This window comes from Petromyzon marinus, chromosome 14, assembly GCF_048934315.1.
Source record: "Petromyzon marinus isolate PM22_M1 ecotype Great Lakes invasive population chromosome 14, UKy_Petmar_22M1.pri1.0, whole genome shotgun sequence".
Taxonomy (NCBI): Eukaryota; Metazoa; Chordata; class Hyperoartia; order Petromyzontiformes; family Petromyzontidae; genus Petromyzon; species Petromyzon marinus.
The window spans coordinates 4,310,048-4,333,193 of NC_133680.1; the positions used below are offsets into that span (position 1 = coordinate 4,310,048).

A 23,146-nucleotide genomic window follows, 5' to 3' on the forward strand; every position below is an offset into this window, starting at 1 on the left:
AAAGCTATTATCATAAACTCTGAGCTATAATAGAAAATAGAGGAAGAGAGTTGATACAAATATAACATTGTACACTAGATTAGAGTGGTGAAAATAGTCGTTATTTTTTAACACCTAGGTCAAAGGTCAACTCATCAATTCCATAGGGTCCCTGGTTCCTTTCGGTCAGAGCGAGCCCTTCCTTGACTCCGTACGACACAAAAAATGACAAATGCCGTGTGCCTGACCTATTAACAGGTGAACAAATAGTTTCATATCATGCGATATATGGTCTGTTATCACACACGCACGCGCACATCGCTCATTCGCGGCAGGTAATGTTTACGAGCACCGCATTCGGGATGGCGATGAGTCGTGTGAATTCGCCAACGAACAGATTGACGTGCCTGTTGACGTGATGGATGCTTTTTTTTCCAGGGAATAGTCTGGAACGCGTCCAAGATGGCTTCCTCCGTGGAGGAGATGCGGCGAAGTAAATTATTTTTTGTGTGCAGAGGTGCCAGGTGGAACAAGCCTTCACCCCTCCACGTTAAGCAAGTCATCTTCGCTCACCAGTTTCCGCTCCTCTCTTCCCCCCCCCCCACCCCCGAGCTCACCCCAACGACCGCTTAAATCTCCCCGTTCTAACCACTAAGACCGTTCCTACTCCCTATTCGAAATCTCTCATTCCCCATCCATGCGATTCATTCGTCACCATTTGATGTCAATTTTGCTTTGACTTAATTCACGCATCACAGGTTCGCCCATTACTCCCTCCCATCAATTTTATTCACCTAACCTTCACCGTTAATACATCTGTAAAGTGTCCTCGTGAAGGCGCTACGTAAATGACGTGAAGATAAGGTCGATCGTTACATTGAAAGGGAGGTGGCAGCAGCGGCATTGGGAGGCCTTCATCCAGCAGTGGATTGACCATGGCTGATGATGTAATGGTCACTGGTGGGGATAAGATGTAGACCACAGACTCCAAACCCCTTGAAGAATTTATTTTGTCATTATTTCGTTGTTTAATAACCTTTAAGTTAAAAACAACTACACGTTCACAGTGCAACAGTGTTAAAGGTTACAGTAGGGTAAATTTACATAAATTAAGACCTACTAAGTTATTTTTAGTCCACCGAGTACGTTAAAAACCCATACAAATTGACAAACAGACGACGTACAATGGCTAGATTAAGAGGTTATTTTTCTTTTTACATGTGGTAAACATAACATTTTTTTAAGCAGCTATATTTACGAACAATGGTGAACCACATGGCTCAATTTAATTTGGGGTTATGGATAGACATTTCACATTATAAATATGTACTGTACAACATGTTAAAATCTATGTCACAAGGGTTACGGAATTTATGGTCCCAAATGAAGCTCTAGGAAATTTATTTTTGACGTCTTTTAAAAAAAGGAACCGTGCATTATAAATAAACCCTTATTTCACAATATTACCATTATGTACACACACAGTGATTACTTGTGCAGGCTAAAAGGGAAAATTGTGTTAATTTTGCTCCCAAAGTAATATACATCGCTATTTAAAAATGGGGTGGGGGGGGCAGTGGGGGGGAAAACGCATGACTAATGTTACAAAGTCATATAGACCTTATAAACTCCTCAAGAAAGATCAAAGTTAGTATACGACCAGCATAAGAGGCGAAATTATGCCACGCATTTACAGAGCATCATTAGTAGTGCCGTCTAATCACGCCGATCCACCAACGGGTTCACAGATTCCCTGACTTTTCAAGCTGCAGCGTTACCAACTTCGGCGATTTTTGTTTTTCCTCCCTCCCGCCCTGGCTTGCGGACGTAGATTTCCGCTGCCGAATGGATGATTCCACGGGTAACCACGGCAACCACGGTAACCACGGTAACCACGGCAACCACGGTAACCACGGTAACCACGGTACCACGGTGCGAAGGAAACCGATTCACTGGCGAACGCGCGATTGCCGCCCAGGGGTGTCTGTCGATTTTTTTTTTCCCCGTCTTGTTCAAAAAGAGACGGAAGGGAGGGAAGGAAGGAAAAAAAATCAAGAGGCCAACTGCGTTGGCAACCTAAAAATGTGCCGTGGCTGACAGCTGTAAACAAACCCTTCTGGAACGCACGCGTTCCTTCGCAAAAAAGCAACTCCTGCCCGTCGCGGACGGGCGGAGCACTGCGAATCGTCTGAACGTGCAATTATAATATTTTTTTCGCGACTGGCTGCAATGGCAACGACCAAAACTCTCCCGGGCTTCGGACAAGGATCCCCCGTTTCGATTCTCAAACCGTCGATGATCGCCCTTGCCTCCCCAAAAAAAAATAAAAAATATTGCATCGAACTCGTCGCGCGGCGTCGCACGAACCGCGACCGCTTCGCGCAGGACCCGGCGAGTTAACGCGGGGCCGGAGACGACCTCCGGCTGCGGGAGGGCGGCCCGCCTGCCCCCCGGAGCTACAGCAAGTCGCTCACTTGGCCGATATTGTTCTGCGACATCTTGCGTGGCAGCGGGCTGGGCTGCCGTTCCCCGTGCGGCGGCGGCGGCGGCGGCGCTGCGGCGCTCTCGCTGGCCCTGCGGGCGTTCGTGCCCGCGCGCCCGCTTCCCGGCTTTGGCGGGAGCGCCGGCGGAGCCACGCCGTTGCCCGGCAGGGAGACGCTGCGGAAGCCGCCGTGGCTGGGGGACTGGTGGGGGTGCGCCGTCCCCTCCGCGCCGGTTATGCGATTGGGCTCCGATAGGCTGACGCGCACCGGCAGCTTCGGAGGACGGTCGTCGTCGTCGTCGCCGCCGTCTCGGTCGTTTAAAACTTCGTAGTCGTCGTCGTCGTCGTCCTTGCCGTCGTTAGCCACGTACGTGCCGCCGGCGAGCCCGGCGCTCCTGCCGTCGCCGGTGGACGCCGCGCGGGCCCTCGTCGCCTCGTCGCCGCCGCACGGCCGCTGGCGCGGCGCGTACTGCGACGCCGGCCTCGGTAGCGGCGGACCGCGGGGCGAGGGGACGCGGGCGACGTGGCCGGGCAGCGCCGGAGTCTGGGCGCAGGGCTGCGAGAACGCCGCCGACCTCGCGCGACCGTGGCTCCCGCCGTTGAGCGAGCGCGGGTCGGTGGGGGAGGCTGGGATCGTTCTGAGGGGTGACTGGTGGTGGCAGAAGAGGTGGGGGGGGGAGGGGTTAGGGAGGGCAAATTACAAAGCTGAAAGGTACGGTTTGAGCGTGTGCCGATACGGAAACACGAGCGTCTGCCAACGGGAAGACGCCGTGCCACTCTACCTTTTTTGACGACCTTAGCGGGAGGGCGGGAGGACTTTCGCCGATGGGCAGGGAATCTGCAACGCAACGAGAGGACCGAATGGTTATTCAGTGGCTGTACGCGTCCACGCGCGGCCCTTTGTCAATCCATTTGTCCATGCCAAGTGGTTCATGGGGGTTACGTGCAGGCTAAAACGCGCAGCACAACAATGAATGTTGCTGCACTGCCCTCTGCTGCCCACTACCTAGCCTCGCAGCTGATAACAGCCAGTAGTGCACGGTGTCCACCCAACACGAGCAACCACTAACCGGGTCTCGGTTCTGCTAAGCTTCCGAGATCTGCCGAGATTGGGAGCGTTCTGGGTGACAGACCCTTGTCCACCCAACACGGTGGCGAGATGTTAACTACCTCGCCTGGTATACAAGAGGTCGTGGGTTCGATCCCAACCCCGACGCTTGCTGTATATTTGGAGTCTCTCTCCCCGTGGTCGTGTGGATTTTTTTCCGCGTCCTCCAGTTTTTCCCTCCACGTTTAGAATCAACATCACGTGTTTAGAGTATTTCGTTGATTGAACTATAATTTGTGATAACCAGGTTGAAAAAGAGCTATAATATAGCTCAGTGGGATCTAGGTAAAATTTTAAAAAATAGATGACTCCGCTGCCTGCTCTGATGAGTCCATTGTGCCTGATCCCATCGATGCAACTGGTAATGCCACCCAGAACGTCAGGATGTCGCAATGAATGATGCGAGGGAGGGATGTGGAATAAATATTTTATTTAAAAAAAAAGTTTGGTTTTTATTTTAACTCCGTAAAAACGTGAACGGCAGCCACTTTGGGGAGGGGGGGACAGCGGGGAGGGGGGGGGGGAATCGCTGTGCGGTGCTCGCCTGGTGTCGCGGGCTGCCGTGGGGGTACGGGGGGAGACCCCGGACCCAGCTCGGCATCCGTGCGGGCGAACGCTCTCGGGGGTTGTGGGGTCGTGCTCTTCTCGTCCAGGCTCCAGCTGCTGGGCGCCGGCGGCATCGCTTGAGAGGAAACGACGACGAGAGACATGGGGGGTAGGTCGGTGGGGGGGCAGGGGGGGGGGGCCAGTGAGGGGGTGGTGGGGGTTGACTCGGGACCATTTTTCTCCCGACATCTCTCATCGCAGTAGTTCCGCTGACGAGCCATGATAAGGAGAGTTCTGTGTGGCGGTGGCCGGCTGGCAGCTGCCTGCCACCCGGCCATCCATAGGTGGGGGATGCTGCGGGGGCCGGGGAACATCACACCGTGACGTCGAAGCGGGGCGGTCGCCCCTGTGACTAAACTGCATTCTCAAGTGCAGTGAGTTGATGGTCTCAACCCAGTAACCAATAATGCAAGAAAAAAAACACATTCCATTACGCTAAGTTCCCCATGGCAATGAATAATATCGGTTTAAATTTCAGGCGAAGAGCATCATTGCTCTCAGTGGCCGAGTGGGTAGGACAGTGTCGCCCCCTTACTGGTTGGGTCGCAGTTCCTGCAGCTAGCTCAGATGTAGCTTTGTGGTATCTGCCTCCGTGGGCTGTTTTCTATTTATATGGGAAGTTGCACTGCTCCGTGAGAGATGCAAACGGATTGCTCGGTCTCAGGATGACAAGAGTACGATCGGAATAAACACAAAAAATGCGTGAAAAAAAAGCACATACAGTATTTTATTCCAGAACATTTCAAGAGGTGCTTTCTAAGCCTTTACCTTTCTCGCCGGTGGAGAGGTTGGGATCGCTGCACGGTTTCATGGCTCCGGCCACTTGCTGCAAGCTCTGCTGCAGACGCACGGCACACGCACGCACGCAACAGCCTCATTGCATTCAGCACGAGCAGCAGCATCACAAGACGACTGCATGGGTTATTGCTTTTCTTTAGTTTTCTCGATAAATTTCTACAGTGCGCAGACAATTTGCCACGCCATTGCCGGCAGGCAGCAGCTGACCTTCAACTGGACTTTGTTTTACTCCCCTCCATGCACTCCCCTCCCTGTCCCCTCTCATCTCACTCCCCTCCCCTCCACGCACTCTCCTACCTCTCCCCTCTCATCTCACTCCCCTCCCCTCCACGCACTCTCCTACCTCTCCCCTCTCATCTTAAATCGTTTCTCGCTTCACGCGGCGCTTTCCAGGAACGCATGCTGCTGCCGCGTTAAACGAGGACTCGCAGTCGTCATAACGAAGAGTTACCGATGTACGGCGGGGCGGCACCGCGGCTGTGAGTGTGCGTGGCCAGGCCGACGGTCTCACCGGCCGCTGCTTGGAGCTGGGCAGCACAAGGGCGCTGAAGGGGCGGTCGCGGGGCAGGGGCAGCACGGACGGTGTGGGGCCGAACGTGAATGACTCGCGGATCTTGTCCGACAGCGACGGGGAGCCTGGCGTACACACACACGCCACACGTACGCACAAGCACGCGCACGCACGCACGCACGCAGACACGTACACACGCGCGCGCACGCCGCACCACACGCCGGAGATCAACGAAAGGTCAGAGGGAGGACGCGTAACAACGCAGATCGATATCAAAGTCGGTGGGGTCTTAAATTACACTCCCTTAATCTGAAATAGCGGATTGGCAAGCGTGGTGATAATTGCACGACGTACCGTCGTGGGGGATTGTGGGCGATACAATAATGAAATCATCGGTACACAAACACGGGTTTGTGTTACAATGGCTGAAAGGTAAAGGCGCACGCGCTCCTGCCGGCGGATGGGACTTCAACCAGTGGGAGCTCTCGAGGGTATTTGGCCTACTCTTCCACGCTGGACAGAGGTCTTGGCATGAGGTGGGTACACCCACACTTTAACCCCCCTCATCACGCGACCTGCTGTTCGGCTGTCTTGTTTTACGACGAAAAAAAAATAACAACGTTCATTCCGAGGTATCCCTGCAGCCGCCACGGTTTGTGAAGTGGATGCGGCTCAGGATGGACCACGTTGCATTAAAAGTGCGGCAAAGAAGACAAAATATAAACGGGAGCAAATAAAAGCGAACCGTGTCACGTGGAAGGAGAAATAAAACAAACAAAAACGGTGCATTGCAATTCCTCCTCGGACGGATTTGCTTTTGAGGTGGGGGGAAAGCCTCGGATGCAATTGCCACCTCTGACGCTGGAGGGCGCCGGGCAGTAGATGCACGCAGGCGCGGAGCGTGTGGAGCTCAGGCTGGACGTGGAGGGGCTGCTGGCCTGTTTACCCCACACAGAGGCGCGGCGGGGAGTGGGGGGTTCACGCACGTGAGTTCGCTGTGTGTGTGCGTGTGTGCGAATTTCTTTCGCGCCGTACGTATCCAACCCGTCGCGAATCGGTGGTGCGGGGGAAGGACAACAAACTTAAAGACAAAAAGCAGTCCTAAAGAAATCAGTTTCCAATCTAAATTTAAATGTCCCCCCCGCAAACTCCCTCCCATTCACTCGTTCCACGCTGCACCCGGCCGATGATTCTTCAGCACCTCCCACGTGACGCGCTAAGCGGGTTAACGCTTTATTCAACCACCGGTCAAATCTCTGTCTGCTACTCGCCTCGCAGGCACCTTGCTGGACTTTGGAATTTATTCAGGCCAGCAGAGTGCAAACGGCTCCCCCTCTCCACCCACCCAACACCGCCCCTGTTACAAACACGGGCGAGTTGTCTGATCCACAATGATACAATGGGCTCATTGTATGCACACTGCACTTAGTATAACATGGTACCTTTTTTGCCAGTATCAAAGGATGAAATAAAATAAGAATCGTTTTTTTTCCCCTTTCTGGCAAGAAAACAGGAGGTGTTAAGATGTTCAAACACCAATTAGAAACATTTTGCAAGGAAAAGGTACTTCGTATGTACGCTGAGCTTGTTTCACAACGTACGTAGCCAGTTTAACACGTAGGCTTTCGCGACCAATATCATCCATAAAGGTTTTTTTTACGTTAAATCATGTAAATATATAAATGTGTCGTTAAAACCCGCCACCACCCGACACAGCCAACTAGTAAGGGTTTGTCACGTAAACAGAACTTGCCAATTTCTCACTAGTACAGCAACACCGGTGTGTTGGCGAGCCAGGCCACAACATTTACAATCCGAGTAGGACGTTTCGCCAATAATTACAACTCGCCTCATCAGATTTGTACGTAGCCAACCGCTATAATCGGAGGTGCGGGGGGAAGGACAACTAAACACAAAAAGCTATTTTAATGAAAATCTATAGCTCCATGACTTCCTAATATCAGAAGGAAGAGCGTTCCAGACGGCCGCAGAAGAGCATCTGAAAGCGCGCGACGGTCGGTGACCGTCTATATTCATCGGTGAGCCAAAAGCCGCTGTTGCGATGATGATCGGAGTTCGCCCTCTGCTGGTTTACGTGTTCCTTGACGAGATCACCAAGGTATTATTGTGCTTCATTTGTGGCAACAACATCGATGTTTAACGCACGGACGAACGACGAGGTGTCACCGAGCACGGCGGGCACCACTCGGACGGCCGACTCCCACCTGCATAGGGACCGGGAAGGCCTCGTCCGGGCCCTCGCTGGGCGCCCCGTCGCTCGTCCACGGGAGGCCCGCCGCCTCCACCGACGCCTGAGACGACAGCGACGACCCCGAGAGGCGAGCGGAGCCTTCGGCGCTCAGCGGGCTGTGGAAAAGGACGGGCGTTCGAACAAAAACGACACGCGCACGGCGTCGATAACGGCGGAGTCTTAACGCGGCGGGTAAAGCGCGCCACGACACGATGTCCTCTCACCCTTTTACCCCCCACCAGGGACTCTCCGAGCCAGCACGGGATGGGGGGGGGGGGGGGGGTCTACAATCACGGCGTGGGTGATTTTCACGCTGGATATTTTCTGCGCCCGAGCCAGAAGCGATCCGTGATCCGCCGGCCTCATGAGACATCTGAATCCGGGCTCACGGCCATTGTCTATCCATAGGCCACTGCGGTAAACTTAAGACGAGGCTTTTTGTTGCGTGCGTGATACGGGAACGTCAGCCACGACACTCTGGGCATGTGGGCCCTTCGCTTACCCTTGGTCGACCCTGCCCGCCCGGGGTCTTTGGATAGAGAACCTCGTGGATGGAGGAGGAGGAGGTCACGCGGTGGGGCCACAGGCCTCAATGCGCCATGGTGGTGAGATGTTAACTACCTCGCGTGGTATACAGGAGGTCGTGGGTTAGATCCCGACCTTGACGCCTGTATATTTGGAGTTTGCGTGTCTCTCTCTCTCTCTGTGGTCGTGTGGATTTTTCTCAGGATCCTCCGTTTTCCCCCTCCATATTTAGAATGAACACGCGTTCCAGAGTTATTTGGGCTGCTATACATTTCCACACGATGATAAGCCACTTCGTTGAGCTACCATTTGTGGCCAGGTCGCTTCTGAAAAGGAGCTATCTAGCTTAGTGGGGCCTAACCTCGTAAGATAAAGAAATCGTAGTGTTTCAATAGTTTAAATGGCTGCATCAGATCGACTCTTATGGTCACGACTTGGGTACCGGAAGGGAGCTCGCTAGGGGGGCTTTTCCAGGAGGAACCCGAGGAGTTTGGTGCCAGTGAGTGGATGCTGCCACCCACCGATGTTTACTGCGCATGCTCCCAAACTTGACCTAACACAAACGTACACCACCATGACCGTTCGAACGATTCCCGTTTAAAGTTGAAATTCAACTCATGACCCTGCCACGAACGGGCTTCATCACAAGGGGAAGAAGCGGTGGCAATGTTCACGACATCACCAAAATCAAATGTTGGGGGGCAGGTCGCAGAGGCAAAATGTCCCCGTTTACGTCATTCGCAAAAGTGCACTAACGCTCACAAGGGACCGTGATATTCCACAATCAGTCACGGGTGTCATGTCCTCTGGCGTGTGGTGTGCACTTGGTGTTTTGAGTTTTGTTTTAGTTTGGGGAACAGTAGTTTAGCGGTGAGCGCGCTGCGCTACAAACCCGGCGACCTGAGTCCGATTCCCGCTCACGGCCAACACCAGTGATTATTATCTGAACCGGTCATGGGCCTCCCCTAGGACGACTCGGCCTCAAATGGGTCTCTTGTGCGGTGTGAAAACATTACCACTAGGGAGACAAAGGCGGTCGGGCGTGGTGCTGGCCACCCACCTCCACGTGTGCTGTTCCGGCCTTCATAAGTGCTTGCTAACAGCACTTACCCCAACAGTCTGTTAAGGCTATCCAGGGGATCTTTGTCTTTGCACGTGGTGTTTTGAGTTCGTATGGTTGCAAACATCTTGTCCACAATACCCATGGGAGATGCTTCAAAAGATGACACGTGCTCATTTCTGGAAGTATTCACCACACGCGTTCTACGATTGACGATTTGAAGGTGTGGGCCAGCGGTCGCACGACTTGGCGGTGTGTCTGGTCACATGATACTCGTGACTCCCTGTGATTTGCCATCGCCGCGTTTAAATTAACTCTTTGCATTGCCCATGAAGTGTGAAGCGGGATGGGATGGGTGATCACCAATGTGCAAAATTCCAGTGCGACAAATGCTACCTAGGCCAGTCAAGGACAGTGCGGCGAAAAACCCATCGTTGCCCCTCACCCCTCCTCCGCCACCCTCCCCCCTTCACAAACCAACACTGACCAGCGCGATGAAGTATGGTCAAACATCCCTCACGGCCCCCCGCAAGGCGAGGTGGCGAGGCCCTCATCCGGCACGGGATTGGCAAAACGGTCTGCGGGTGTACCACTGGGTAGGAACCTAAGAACCCCTCCTCTCTCCTGACCGCCAATGATGATGAAGACTGCGCAGGACGAACGGAACGATTCACAACGGCCGCGTGATCGTTGCGATGTCCTTCACAGCACGACGAATTTTTTCCTTGTGGGCGAGCGACACATTTAACCTGCTGAGGAACGTCGGTGCAAAATGGCCGACAGGGCACAAGGTGACCGGCAGAGGGAAGAGATGCCGGGAACGGAAAGTCGCTAAGACGGGCAAAGAGGACACACGGCTCAAGACAAGCAGTATCAAGAGAGAAGGAGGAGGGCCGGGCAGGAAGGGGGGCGGGGGGAGAATGACCGGGCCGAGATGTCAGGAAATGAGAGGGGCATGAGGATATACCTTTGCCTGCTAAGGAACTTGAGCATGTCGGCACTGATGGGGACGTTGACGCCCGTAGCTCCGCGGCCCATCCACACCGTCTCCTGCGGCCGCGCGAAAGCACAGAAACGGACCGCCGACGCGGTTTTGCACGGGCTGCGCTGGCAGACGGCGGCCGAGGGCGCGACACAATACCTTGGCCGATCTCGTCACGGAGCAATAAACCATCATCACGCGAACTTCGGTCATCCTTGCAGCAGCGAGCCATCAGACAAAGACGGTGGTCACCGCATCGCACTTTCAGATGCACTTCTGCGGCCGTCTGGAACGCTCTCCCTTCCAACATTAGGAAGCCACTGGGAACTATGGCACATTTAAATCTAGATTGAAAACTAATTTCTTTAGAGCTGCTCTTTGTGTGTAGTTTGTTGTCCTTCCCCCGCACCTCCAAATAGCACGGTTGGCTACGTCCAGTGCGGAAGAAGTTCAATAGGGTGAATTTCCCATCAAGTAAAAAAAAAATCCCACGGATAATAGGATTAACTTGGTGCTTTTGGGACAGACCGCTCCTCTTATTCGTTATACAACACACTCGGATAATACGTAGAATCAATCCTCGGCTATCAGGTGGCTCCGGCAGATCGAATCCGCGACACACGGACCATGTGGGTAGCGGACAAGGGGCCCGCAGACAAGGGGGGGCGTCATCGCCGCACCTGCTCGGCCAGGCTGGCGCGCATCTTGCAGAACTGCTCCACCAGCCGCTTGTGCAGCGGCTGCATGTCGGGCGACGCCACGCGCTCGTGCACCTCCAGCCCCGAGTACAGGATGTGCACCTGCTCACACACACACACGCACGCACACACGCACGCGCGCGCAGGGGATGGCTGTTCTGTTATTCCCCTTTTTTTCCCACTAGGCACATGCGAACCGCGACAGCGTGGGGCCCTCACAGTACAGGTTTACACTGGCGAGTCGCAACCAAACGGCGATACGTTTTCTGGCCTCGCAATGCTGTTGAATCTGGCTCACGCAGGGACGGCCGTTCTGTTGTTCCCCTCTTTTTTTCCGCTGGGAACATGCGAGCCGTGCCTGCTTGGGGGGGCCCTCATGGCACAGGTGGTTCTCGGCCCGGCTGTTTACACTCCCAGGCCACGTGTACGCTGGCCTCACGAGACTTTTGAATCTGGCTCGGGGCCAAAGCAGGGCCAATGACTCATTGATTGCGTGTGACGTCATCGGCTCGGCTCGGTTTTTGCAGTGGAAAAAACACCTGAGCCGGAGAAAGGTGTTTACCGTACACCGGAGGTGGGAAACTCTGTTGTTACAAGAGACGAAGATGACTTTCGGGTTCCTTTGAAGGGTCACACATCGACCAATACCAATAATCACCACAAAGTGACGGTGACGTCCCCACGTCGCTTGTACCAGGCCAGGTGCATTTTGAGGCCACGTGAAGTGTCCAATGCTCGCAGACAGGAGGTCACGGGATAGACCCTGGTGCCATGGGTCGACTGAGATGACTCACAGATGCACACCAGCTGTGCCTCCTACTGTGCAAACTTGCTGCGTTTTAGCCGCTCGGTGCTCCGCTCGTTGTTGCGAGCGTCGCTCCTCTGCCCTCCGTTGTTTTTGAAAGGTGACTGCCTCCAACAGAGTAATCATGTGTGGCTAGGTCGCTTCTGAAAAATGAGCTATATAGCTCAGTGGGCTTTATCTGGTAAAAGAAAAGTTATTTTTTAATAGTTTTATGTCAGTATGTTGAACTTCTTCAGCAGCATCGCACCTGTTCCATCATCAGCTCCTTCAGCCGCAGGACTTTTTGCCAGTCGTCCAGGTGGCTCTCCAAGTAGTCCTTCATGAAGAAGGCCTAAGGGCATAAAGGTTTACAGCGCATGTCACACATCCGCCACACAACCACCACCGCCACCAGCAAACAACCACGCCATAGCATGCAACCACCACCACCACCAGCACGCAACCACCACCACCGGCACGCAACCGCAGCCACCAAGCCACGAGAGACGAGCGTCCCGTCGAGGGTCCCGTCGAGGGTCGCCCCGTCTCGTTTAGGCACCGCACCTCCTGGTAGCGGGCGATGCCCCCGTTGACGGCGGCGTCGATGACCCCGTTGAGGCACATGCTGAGCGGCTGCACGCTGGGAACGCCGCCGCCGCCTCCTCCTCCTCCGCCGGCGCCACCGCCTGCCGCCGCCCGCCCGTCCGCGCAGCCCTTGTACTGCGCGATGAGCGCCCGCAGCTCGCGAGCCTTCTGCTCCAGCGCCTGCACGGCGTTCTCCAGGGGGCTCAGCTCCACCTGGGCGACACCCGCCGGGGATAGCGGGCGGCGAGGGTCACCGGGCGTCGGTTCGATTTCGTTGAACGCTCCCCCACCCCTCCCCCGCCCACTTCCCCCGGTTGGGGCCGAGGGCGTTCGCGCGCAAGTTCCGTCCGTCCGTTCCGACCGTCCGCCGCTGTCTGTCCGTGAAAGTGAGATTCAAGGGCTCGTAGAAAAAAAGGTGTTCCAAAAACGATTCGTCTTTGGTGTGCGACCGTGTTCCTCATAGGGACGCAGCCCAAATTCAAAAGCGGCGAGATTTATCCACCAAAGGAATGCCCAATATTTGTTTTTTTCCAATACGCAAACGCAATTTGGTCTGACAGCTATAGCTACCCGTCCGCTTCAACACTGCAAATTAAATTAAATTATTTCGAGGACTAGAAGGCGGCGCACGTTGGTAAGCGAGTTATTGGACGGCCCTCTTTTGTAAAAAAAAAAAGTGTTTAGTGCCGGTGAGAGTGAAGAGAAATTTCATAGGGGGAAGTGATAGCAGGAGAGAGGGGAGGGAAAGTCCTTGAACATCGGGAGGATCTCTGCAGCGTGGATCTAGAGGGGGCCAGGGGGTTCCAGACCTTGGCACCAGCACAGGAGCAGAAGCGACGACCACCATTCCAAGAAACATAAACTTGGCCCCTCTGATAATTACGGTCAACCATCGGGGTTGACCGTGACGCGTAACAAACGTCGACCGTAAGGCTATTGCTTCCGTTCGGATTAATTAGAAAACAGACACTGCAGATTTGCGTGGAAAAAGGAAAACATCGAAATATCGCAAACTTACCACTTCCCTGCTCTCCACTTCGAACCAGCGGGAGATGCCGGGCAGACAGTGCGTCAACTTTAGGGTGGTCCTCTCGATCCACAGACTCTGTTGGGCGTCAGAACGATGACACGGTGTGAGATGGCTGTGTGGAATCATGGGGGGAGTGGGGGGGGGGCTAACCCCACACGTAAGAGACAGCGAGCCGGCACCGCCGACGTGCTGGGTCAGACCGCCCCGTGATGTTTGTGTGCGGCGGCGGCGGCAGCTAAAAGCGTGGCCAACTCAAAAACGCTTCCAAGGCGTCTTCACCGAACACGCTCTCTCTCCAGGAGGGAGCTTCTCTCCGGAGCTCGCCCCTAGTTGTGGGGCCGTTCCGCCAGCGGTGTTGCGTCGTCGTCGTCAGCGAAGCCCGGCCCCGGGGCTCTCCGCACCTAAAAGCGTTTTGTTTTTTGTGCTCAAAACGGACGCCGTGGGGGGGGCCTTCACCTTGAACTCGTTGTCGCGGTCGCGCGGCCCGCGCTGGAAGGGGCGGTCGTAGCGGAAGCGCTGCACCCAGTTGGTGCGGTAGAAGAAGCGGATGCCTTCGTGCACCGCGTCTGCGCTCAGCGGCGCCGAGTCCTCGGGCACCGGGCTCACGGCCGACATCTGGAGGTCTGCGCAGAGCAACGGAAACAGAGAGAAAGCCGAAGCTCCCAACCACGCGGCCTTACGCAGGCGAGCGCTCGATTAAGGCCGGCACGGCGCACGATGGGGGTGGGTGGGGTGGCCGGCACCACCCCCGTCTTTGTCGAGCCAATGCCGATGTTTACATATTGCACCGGGTACCTATTTGAGGTTCAGTCGACCTAGGGGAGGGCCCAGGACCAGTTCGGATAATCGTCGCCGGCGGTGGGCGGCCCGTGAACGGGAATCGAACTCGGGTGGCCGGGGTTCGTAGCGCAGGGCGCTAACAGTGGCGACTCACGCGCGACGACGACGACAATGACGTTACAAGGGACGGTGCGGGCGAGAGAACGCCGTGCATCACCGCCGCGCGTCAAAAACGCCAAAGCGGTTCGGCGATCAATACGTTAAGGCCCGCGACGCTCGTGGAATATCGTCCGTGTTAGAATCGGTTGCGCGTTAATTATACACGTGACGTGCAAATGCTTTGCCGCTTATATACTGATGTGACATTTGGGGATTATTTAAGTGAACAAAACTGTGAAAAGGATGCGGGGGGTGAAAACGTTTGGAATGGAGATGCTGTAAAAAAAAAAGCAGTTTGGCTGCATCAAGGAGCTTAGTCGAGTGGATTTTGTTCAAGCAGGTGAGTAATCGAGATACCAGGATGAGTCTCGTTTTCCAGAGTGGCCCTGGGGCATTAGTCTGCCAGAATGTATGTGTGCACGTTGAACTTCTTTCGCACCATACGTAGCCAATCGTGATAATCGGAGGTCCCAGGTGTGGGGAAGGACAACAAACTAAGCACAAAAAGAAGTTCTAAAAAAAATGAGTTTTCAGTCTAGAATCAATAGGTGGCGATGCTTGCTTGCTGCTGCTGCAATATTATCCCAATTTAGTAATTTGCGGTGTACATTTTTTTTAATTTCGCAAATTTGCGACCTGACGCTGGCACTCCTTGCGAACGACGTCGGCCCACCTTTAACTTGCACCGCGAAGCAGACGGGCAACGTAAGTAAGCTATTAGGGGCCGTCCATAAATGACGTCACGCTATTTTGGACGATTTTTGACCCCCCCCCCCCCCAGTCACACGGCGTCACAAAAAGTCAGACCCCCCCCCTCAAATATGACGTCACAAAGCTCTGCCCCCCCCCCCAAAAAATAAAACATGCTTAAAGTCGCTTTAAACTATTGTCGTTGTAGTGCTCATTTAATGTGGCGCTGCACTCTGATGTTGTAGGAGAAAACATTTATTAAAAAGTCCATTTAATTTAGTAGAACGTGTTGTCTATATTTATTTAAAGTTGCGCATTTTTATGTGATGTCACATTTCTCAACCCCCCCCCCCCCTAGGTGCGTGACGTCATTTATGGACGGCCCCTTATCACGGAATAAATCATCAGATTGCGGTTATTACGCCACGGTCATAAAGTGGGCGTGCCCCTGTGAGCGGTGGGCGGGGCCAGTATCCGAAGAGCCAATCCACTCGCTGTGGGAGGGGGATAGGAGGTTAGGTGGGCGTGGCAATTGAAAGTGGGACGGGGTGCCAGGAAGGGGGCTGACAGGGGGGCGGGGTTTGACAGGGTGGGGAGGAGACTGACAGAGGGGGGAGGGGCTGGCGGGGGGGAGCTGACAGGAAGTGAGGTAGAGGGCTGATGGAGGGCTACCAGCTCAGTACCATGTCCCCTGGTCGAGCCCCTGAGCCCCTGGGAGGCAATGCGCGGTGGTGTTTAAGCAACGGGGGGGGGGTGCCACACTCACACTGCGTGTCCGCCTGCTGAAGGCCGGCGTCGGGCGTGCCGGCCGTGGTGAGGATGGTGGCGTGCGGGAACTCGCCCAGCATGCGCTGCTGGAACGTCTCGAGGCGCTCGTAGTCGTGGCCCCGGCACACAAACTCCTTGTTCTGCGCAGGGAGACGAACATGGGGTGGGGGGTAAAGTCACACACACGGAGACACACAACAACAACAACCGCCATTCGCCACTAAGTGGCGGTGACGTCACCACGACGCTTGTGCCAGGCTATGTGCACCTTGAGGCCACGTGAAGTGTCGAACGCCCGCTGGCAAGAGGTCACGGGGCAGACCCAGGTGCCACGGGTCGGCTGACTGAGATGACTGGCTGATGCACCACCTGTGCCCCCTACTGTGCCAACCTGCTGTGCCTTCGCCACCCAGCGCTCCGCTCGTTGTTGTGAGCGTCGCTCCACCGCCCTCCGTTGTTGTTCGAGGGCGACTGCCTCCAACTGCCCAGTAGCGTCCTTCACGAGCCTCCTCCTCCACAGAGGCCGATCTTGACACCGCTGGTACCAGTCATTGGCAAGTCCACTCAGCTCCACGTCCTCCTGTACCACATCACTCCATCTCTTCTCTAGCCCGTGCCGCGCCCGTTTAGCCCCCTCGATCCGGCCGAACAAAAGCTGTTTCGGCATGCGGTGGCTGGGCATGCGGGCTACATGACCCAGCCATCGCAGCCTTGCCCGCTGGAGGAGCTCACCGATGGGACCTTGCTCAGATCTTTCAAGGATTTGTGAGCTCCTCACACAATCAACCTGGTTAAACCCAGGATAGATCGTAGGCAGGCCAGCCTAAATGTTTCTAACCGGCGAAGATGTTCCATTAGGGGGGTCCACGTTTCGCAAGTGTAGATAAGGGAGGAAATGACCGTGGCCGAGAAGACCTGAAGCTTAGTGCGGAGCGACAGACCAGGTAGCTTCCACACAGCGTTACGCAACCGATGAAAAGATATTGCCGCTCGACTGATTCGGAATGAGACCTTTGCTGTTAAACTGGAGCCAGTCATAAGCACACTGCCGAGGTATGGGAAACTCTCCACTCTCTCCACAACTGCCCCATCACCGATTGGGAGTTGTGGGGGTGGAGTGTCCGATGGTACAAAATACCCAGGCAGGTGCTTAGTTTTGGTGGGGCTGATGGTAAGGCCCCATCTCTTAGTGGCACGCTCCAGTCTCAGCAGCAGCGTCTCCAACTCCTCCTCTGAATGAGCAGCTATTACCAAATTATCGGCATACATAACGTGGTTGAGCAATAGGGAGCCATCCCTTGACTGCACCCGGGCATCGATCAGCCTCCCATTATATCTGTACCATATGGAGATTCCCCCGGTACAGCTATTGAAGGCTTCACGAACTACGTGGTCAAAATAGATGTTAAATAATGTGGGAGCCAGAGGACATCCCTGTCGCACCCCAAGGTGTACAGGGAATGGGTCGGACTCCCGGCCACGTAGTTTTACCCGGGCCCGCTCACCATCATGAAGGTACTTAATGATCATGAGCAGAGGGTCAGGGACTCCAAAAGCACGAAGAACAACCCAGAGCCCAGGCCTACTGATGGTATCATAGGACTTGACCAGGTCAATAAAGCAGAGATGTAGGTCTTGTTGGAATTCCCTACACATCTGCTGTAGCAGACGGACAGAAAATATGGCATCTGTGCAGGACCGCCCTTTCCTGAAACCGCATTGGAGCTCCGCAAGCTTCTCCTCAGCGTGCCTGGCAAGGCGATGTTGAATAATCCTTGCCAGGACCTTTCTCGAGACGGACACGCACACGGAGACACACACATGGAGACATGCACATAGAGACAGACACACACACGGAGACACGCACACGGAGACAGACACGCACATGGAGACACGCACATGGAGACATGCACATAGAGACAAACACACACATGGAGACATGCACATAGAGACAGACACGAACACGGAGACAGACACGCACATGGAGACACACACACGGAGACATGCACATAGAGACAGACACACACACGGAGACACGCACACGGAGACAGACACACACATGGAGACACGCACATGGAGACATGCACATAGAGACAGACACGAACACGGAGGCATGCACATAGAGACAGACACGCACACGGAGACAGACACGCACATGGAGACACACACACGGAGACATGCACATAGAGACAGACACACACACGGAGACACGCACACGGAGACAGACACACACATGGAGACACGCACATGGAGACATGCACATAGAGACAGACACGAACACGGAGGCATGCACATAGAGACAGACACGCACACGGAGACAGACACACACATGGAGACACGCACATGGAGACATGCACATAGAGACATACACACACACGGAGACACGCACACGGAGACACGCACACGGAGACAGACACGCACATGGAGACATGCACACGGAGAGACACGCGGAGACACGCGCACAGATACACGCACGGAGACACGCAGGCCAGGGCGAATCACAACACCGCTCCGACTCGTCCTGTGTGCCCCGCGCTGGAGGAACCTGTGCGTTGACACCCTTAGTGTGTGTGTCAACGCACATCTGCCTGTGGTCACAATTCACCAGGAGGGCACCCAATTTCTCATCGGATTGTGGAAACCAAAGCAGAGCTGAGCCCGGGCAGCGCGTTGGGCGGGCGATCGCCGTGTACGCAACCGGGCGTCGGAGGGAGGAGAACCCCCACACTCACCCGCAGGAAGAAAGGGAATTTGCGACCGTAGAAGCCAATGCGGAAGAACTCCGGCTCCAGCCTCGGCTGCTCCATGATGTGGTCGTAAAACACCGCCTCGGTTTTCTGTGCCCATGGCAAGGCGGGGATGATGGTGGGGGGGTGGAGCGAAGTGACGAGAGGAGAAAACGCATTGGAGATGTTTTATAGTTGAACTATGAAATCCTATTGGGTGGCAAAATCGAGTGGGGTGGGGGGGGGGCTTTAGGGGTGTGAAGTTCGTCTTCTGTAGATTTATTTCCCTTGCTTCTCTGTGTTTATGTTTCAACTAGCTTCGTGAGCTGTGGAAAATCTCCTTTCGGATCTCGACAGCTCATAGGTGCATCACCAACGCCCGTGTCAGATAACCGCAAGGAGATAATGTCGCAGAACTAAACTATTTTCTTTTATTTCACCAGGTACGGCCCACTGAGCTATATCGCTCTTTTTTCAGAAGCGACCTGGCCACAAATGAAAGCTCAACGAAGTGGCTTATCGCAGATACATTTATAGCAGCCAAAAACTTCTAAACGCACGCTTCTAATTGTTCAGGGAAAAACCGGAGGACCCGGAGAAAAATCCACGCTATCACGGGAAGAACACGCAAACTCCAAATATACAGACATCACACGAAGGGTCACACAACCTTTCGTTAACCTTCAAGAATCGTCCGTCATAAGTCTGTCAAACTCAAAAACGCTCTCCTCCGACCTGGAATCAGTCAAATTAAATGAGAGCACAAATTTAACCTCGCAGCGTTTTGTTGTTGTGGCGTGGACAGGGCCGCAACGGACCGACTCTCTTTGCTCGAGAACCCAGTTTAACCGTGGGGCGGTCTGACACCCGGGTTCGATTTCCAGGCTTCTCGGCAGTGGCGGTCCCAGCGCCCTGGGCCTCTGGGCCTCCGGGGCCACGCGGCTGCCCACAAGGAGAGATCGACGCGACGGCACTCACCCGGATTTTGCTGAGCTTGCGATACTCGTAGCGAACTTTGTATCGATCCGCGAGCTCCTCGCATAGCTGAATGCCGTTTTCCCAGCTCTGCCAAGAAAACCCAGAGAAACGTAAACGCCAAGTGCTCGCTCAACACGCGGTGTTTCACACAGCGGGTTTTAGCTAAAACGCAGTTCTTCCATGAGGGAACCGCATGATGCGAAACGTGCACCGTTGAAAAGAGGTTTCTGAGCGGTTGATAACAAACTACTTACTTGAGCTGCGAGGCTGAGCGGAATGATGCAGTTTGTGGAATGATACAGTATGTGGAATGATACAGCATGCGGAATGATACAGTTTGTGGAATGATACAGAACGTGGCAGCGTATCCTCATCTCGGTTCTTTGTCCTGCCAGTGGCGATGACTGCAGGTTGATGTTATAGTGCAAATGTGATTCAGTAACGCCGCAATTCCTCGCTTAACACGGTTTTCGCTGAATGCGGCACTTTTCAGGAATGCATCTAGCGCGTTTAAACTAGGAATTACTGTGTTTGTATATATAAAAAAAAAATAATCAATGGTCGGTCGACAATAACGGATGGTGGAGCGGCACCCAAAAGCCTGGGGAGATGGAGCGACGAAATCTGCCTGCGCTGCAGAAGCCAGGTGGATCTCGCGGCGCGAACGGTGCCGACCTTGCCACACTCGAAGAGGTGGATCATGTCGAGCAGCAGCTGCTCCTTGCGCTGCCACGAAGTCTGCACAGGGTAGTGCAGCAGGGAGCACAGCAGCTGATCGTCCCAGCGCAGCAGCTCCGAGTAGAGGTTCAGAGTGAACGCCGCCTCTGTGAGGACATGGCGTCACCGTCACCACTACGTCACCACCGCCGTGTCACCGTCAGCACCACGTCATTGTCATCATCACCATCATCATGACCACGTCACTTTCGCCGCTATTGAAAGCCCTCAAAACGTCACCGTCATCATCATCATCACCACATGACCATCATCACTACATCACAATCAACCCCTGGACTATCACCATTATCATCATCGTCATCATTGTTATGTTAGAGGAAATTTCCACTTGGAACTGTAGAATAGCTAACCGTGAATCACCCTGTGTCAGAGACCAGCCTTTGAAAATTACATAAAACAGAACTCTTTACGCACACTTTTATATATATAAAATGAGGATTCGTTTTTTTTACATCTTTAGCATCATATTCTTGGTTCTTTCGGTAAAGTCACGTAGAAGGGAAACAATAAAATACAACAAATATAAAACAATAAAATTATCACGACGTTTCGACTGCAACACAGGCAATCATCATCAGGTGTGAAAACCACAGCAATATTTTTTATTTTATTTTTCAAATTTTACTGCTGTGGTTTTCACACCTGATGATGATTGCTTGTGTTGCAGTCGAAACGTCGTGAGAAATGTATTGTTTTATATTTTTTAATTATTTTATTGTTTCCCTTCTAAGTGACTTTATCGAAAGAACCAAGAATATGAATCCCTGCAGTCACGAAAGCTTTAAATAAAAATGTATAGCATCGTCCATGCAAATTGCATACTGAGTAGGAACATCAAACAGGAGCTGGAAGGCTGCCAGCCGATGAGCCGGCGCCAACAACTGCCCTGCAGTTCTCTATATCTTAAGATGTTTTTTTGCAGCCAATCAGTGAGTGCTGTTCATACGTGTGAGAGGAAACCGGAGCACCCCGAGAAAACCTCATGGGTGGAAGGGAGCAACACACTATCCCATACAGAAGGGGACCGATGACATCGGCCCACAATCCGCCGCCGCCGCATCCTGCCGGCGAGCCAGGGTTATGGCTCCTCCGGTGCCCGCGGTGACGGGAGTTTCGCAACGTTCATCGTTTGCGCGACAATCCGCCCAACCCCCGGCCGCCTCCGCCGGCTCGGGATGTACGGGGCCGCGGGCGTAGCCACCGCCGGCTCGGCCCTCGGGGTGGCACGTTTACGGCGGCCCAGCGCGGGAGGGTTCGTCGTCGGGCGTCGAGCGTCCATCACCCGTGAAGTTGTTCGCCTTCCGGTGGAGCTCGAAGAGCTTGTGGATGTAGCGGACGTACATCTCCTCCTTGTTGATTTCGTTCTTGTAGAAGTTCTGCGCAAACCCGGCGCCGACAACAGGCGACCGAGGTCGTACAGAACAAACCCGGGGGGGGGGGGGGGGGGGGCGTTCGTCAATCGCGTGTCGTGATCCACGTGCATATCAAATGATGATCACGTGGCAGGGCATTGCGATGTACTGCGAATGTGAATCGATCGAATGTGCGTGCACTTCAATGTAACTTTGCGTGACGGACGGACGTTTTTCAAGTTTCATCGTCGTGCACTGCGCATGTGTGCATCAAACATCGTATGCATCGTAATTATTGCATGCATCATCATCGTCATCATCAGCAGCAGCTGATGATAAGGGGGTGCGTGGTGAGCGGGTGCGTGGTGATGCGAACTCTCACCAGCAGACTCACGGTGCAGCCGATCTTCTTGTCTTCTGCCTCATTGTCCGTCATGCAGTCCCTGGGAAGCACGGGACGGAAAACCTCGATCAATCACCGCGCCACTTACGTCCGGACCTCCGACTCTCCCCTCCCGCCTCCCCCCTCTCTCTCTCTTTCTCTCGTCACGGCGATCGCTCCCCATCGGCCTGCGCACCTCACTTATCACTCCTCTTCGTTTAACGCCATCAATCCTCCTCCTGCACGGGCGCCCTCTACGTCCCGCTCGTGGCACGTGGCAGCGCAAGGCCACCGCCGATGGCGATTCGTCAGCAACCAATCCGGTTACGCGTCCAAGACGCCTGCGCTGTTTGTGTCCGCTTCCTTCGTAGTCCTTCCCCGCACTTACGATAAGCACAGTTGGCTACGGTCGGCTACGTGCGGTGCGAAAGAGGTTGGTACGTACGTACGTCCTCTGATCCGTCACACGTGCTTACCGGTAATCCAGTAGCCGCTCCATGAGCCGAGTCACCGACGTCACAAAAGACACCCCGCTCTCCCTCCACGCCTCCTGCTCCATCTTCTCCAGCAGGCTGCAAGTGCACACGCATCACACAAGGACAAAGGTCGAACGCATAGCCTTATCTAACTGTTGGGGCAAGTGCTGCCATGGCACGCGAGGGGGCGGGTGGCCAGCACCAAGCCAGGTCGCCTTTGTCTACCCCAGTGGCGATGTTCACGCATCGCACCAGGTACTCATTTGGGGCCGAGTCGACCAAGGGGAGGCGACGATCCGGTTCAGATAATGGTCACTGGTGTCCGTGAGCGGGAATCGAACTCGGGTCACCGGGTTCGTAGTGCGGCGCGATAATACCGCTCCACACTCGTCTCTCACATACACACACGGGTGACGGGCATGCGCGCCCACTCGCGCACGCGCACACACACACACGTGCACCGTGCCCTACTCCCAAACCGGTTCGAAACGCCACGCACAAGGAAGCCTGCCCCTTACCTGGGGAACGGCCCAAACAGCAGGTTACTGCATCCGGGCGGCATTGAGAGAGACAGAGCAGAGGGGCGGAGGGGGCTATCAGCGCGCGCACTCGAGTGAGAACACAACAGAGCGGCAACAGAGCGGCACCACACGGCGCACGTAGAGGGGATTCTACCGAGCCAGCAGGCGGCGGGGGCA

At 54.5% G+C, this 23,146-nt stretch overlaps 1 protein-coding gene across 5 annotated transcripts in view; it reads right to left on the reverse strand.

The window, feature by feature from the left end:
* Nucleotides 1-970: 970 nt before the first annotated feature.
* DOCK4 (dedicator of cytokinesis 4) overlaps nt 971-23,146 on the reverse strand; it is a 140,882-nt gene continuing 118,706 nt past the window's right edge. For 2 of the 5 annotated variants that reach the window (XM_032954307.2, XM_032954304.2), the window contains 21 exons: nt 22,967-22,993; nt 22,449-22,544; nt 21,973-22,033; nt 21,521-21,614; nt 20,176-20,324; nt 19,501-19,587; nt 18,529-18,633; nt 15,795-15,936; nt 13,856-14,022; nt 13,388-13,474; nt 12,349-12,582; nt 12,053-12,136; nt 10,983-11,102; nt 10,288-10,370; nt 7,710-7,851; nt 6,338-6,422; nt 5,485-5,609; nt 4,944-5,013; nt 4,114-4,251; nt 3,244-3,299; nt 971-3,110 (listed from right to left, as the gene is read on the reverse strand). In XM_032954307.2, coding sequence (XP_032810198.1) covers nt 2,436-3,110; nt 3,244-3,299; nt 4,114-4,251; nt 4,944-5,013; nt 5,485-5,609; nt 6,338-6,422; nt 7,710-7,851; nt 10,288-10,370; nt 10,983-11,102; nt 12,053-12,136; nt 12,349-12,582; nt 13,388-13,474; nt 13,856-14,022; nt 15,795-15,936; nt 18,529-18,633; nt 19,501-19,587; nt 20,176-20,324; nt 21,521-21,614; nt 21,973-22,033; nt 22,449-22,544; nt 22,967-22,993 — 2,827 coding nt within the window. In that variant the 3' untranslated portion in view covers nt 971-2,435. The remainder of the gene's footprint in view (nt 3,111-3,243; nt 3,300-4,113; nt 4,252-4,943; nt 5,014-5,484; nt 5,610-6,337; nt 6,423-7,709; nt 7,852-10,287; nt 10,371-10,982; nt 11,103-12,052; nt 12,137-12,348; nt 12,583-13,387; nt 13,475-13,855; nt 14,023-15,794; nt 15,937-18,528; nt 18,634-19,500; nt 19,588-20,175; nt 20,325-21,520; nt 21,615-21,972; nt 22,034-22,448; nt 22,545-22,966; nt 22,994-23,146) is intronic. The other 3 variants (XM_032954308.2, XM_032954306.2, XM_032954305.2) reach the window with 2 other exon arrangements.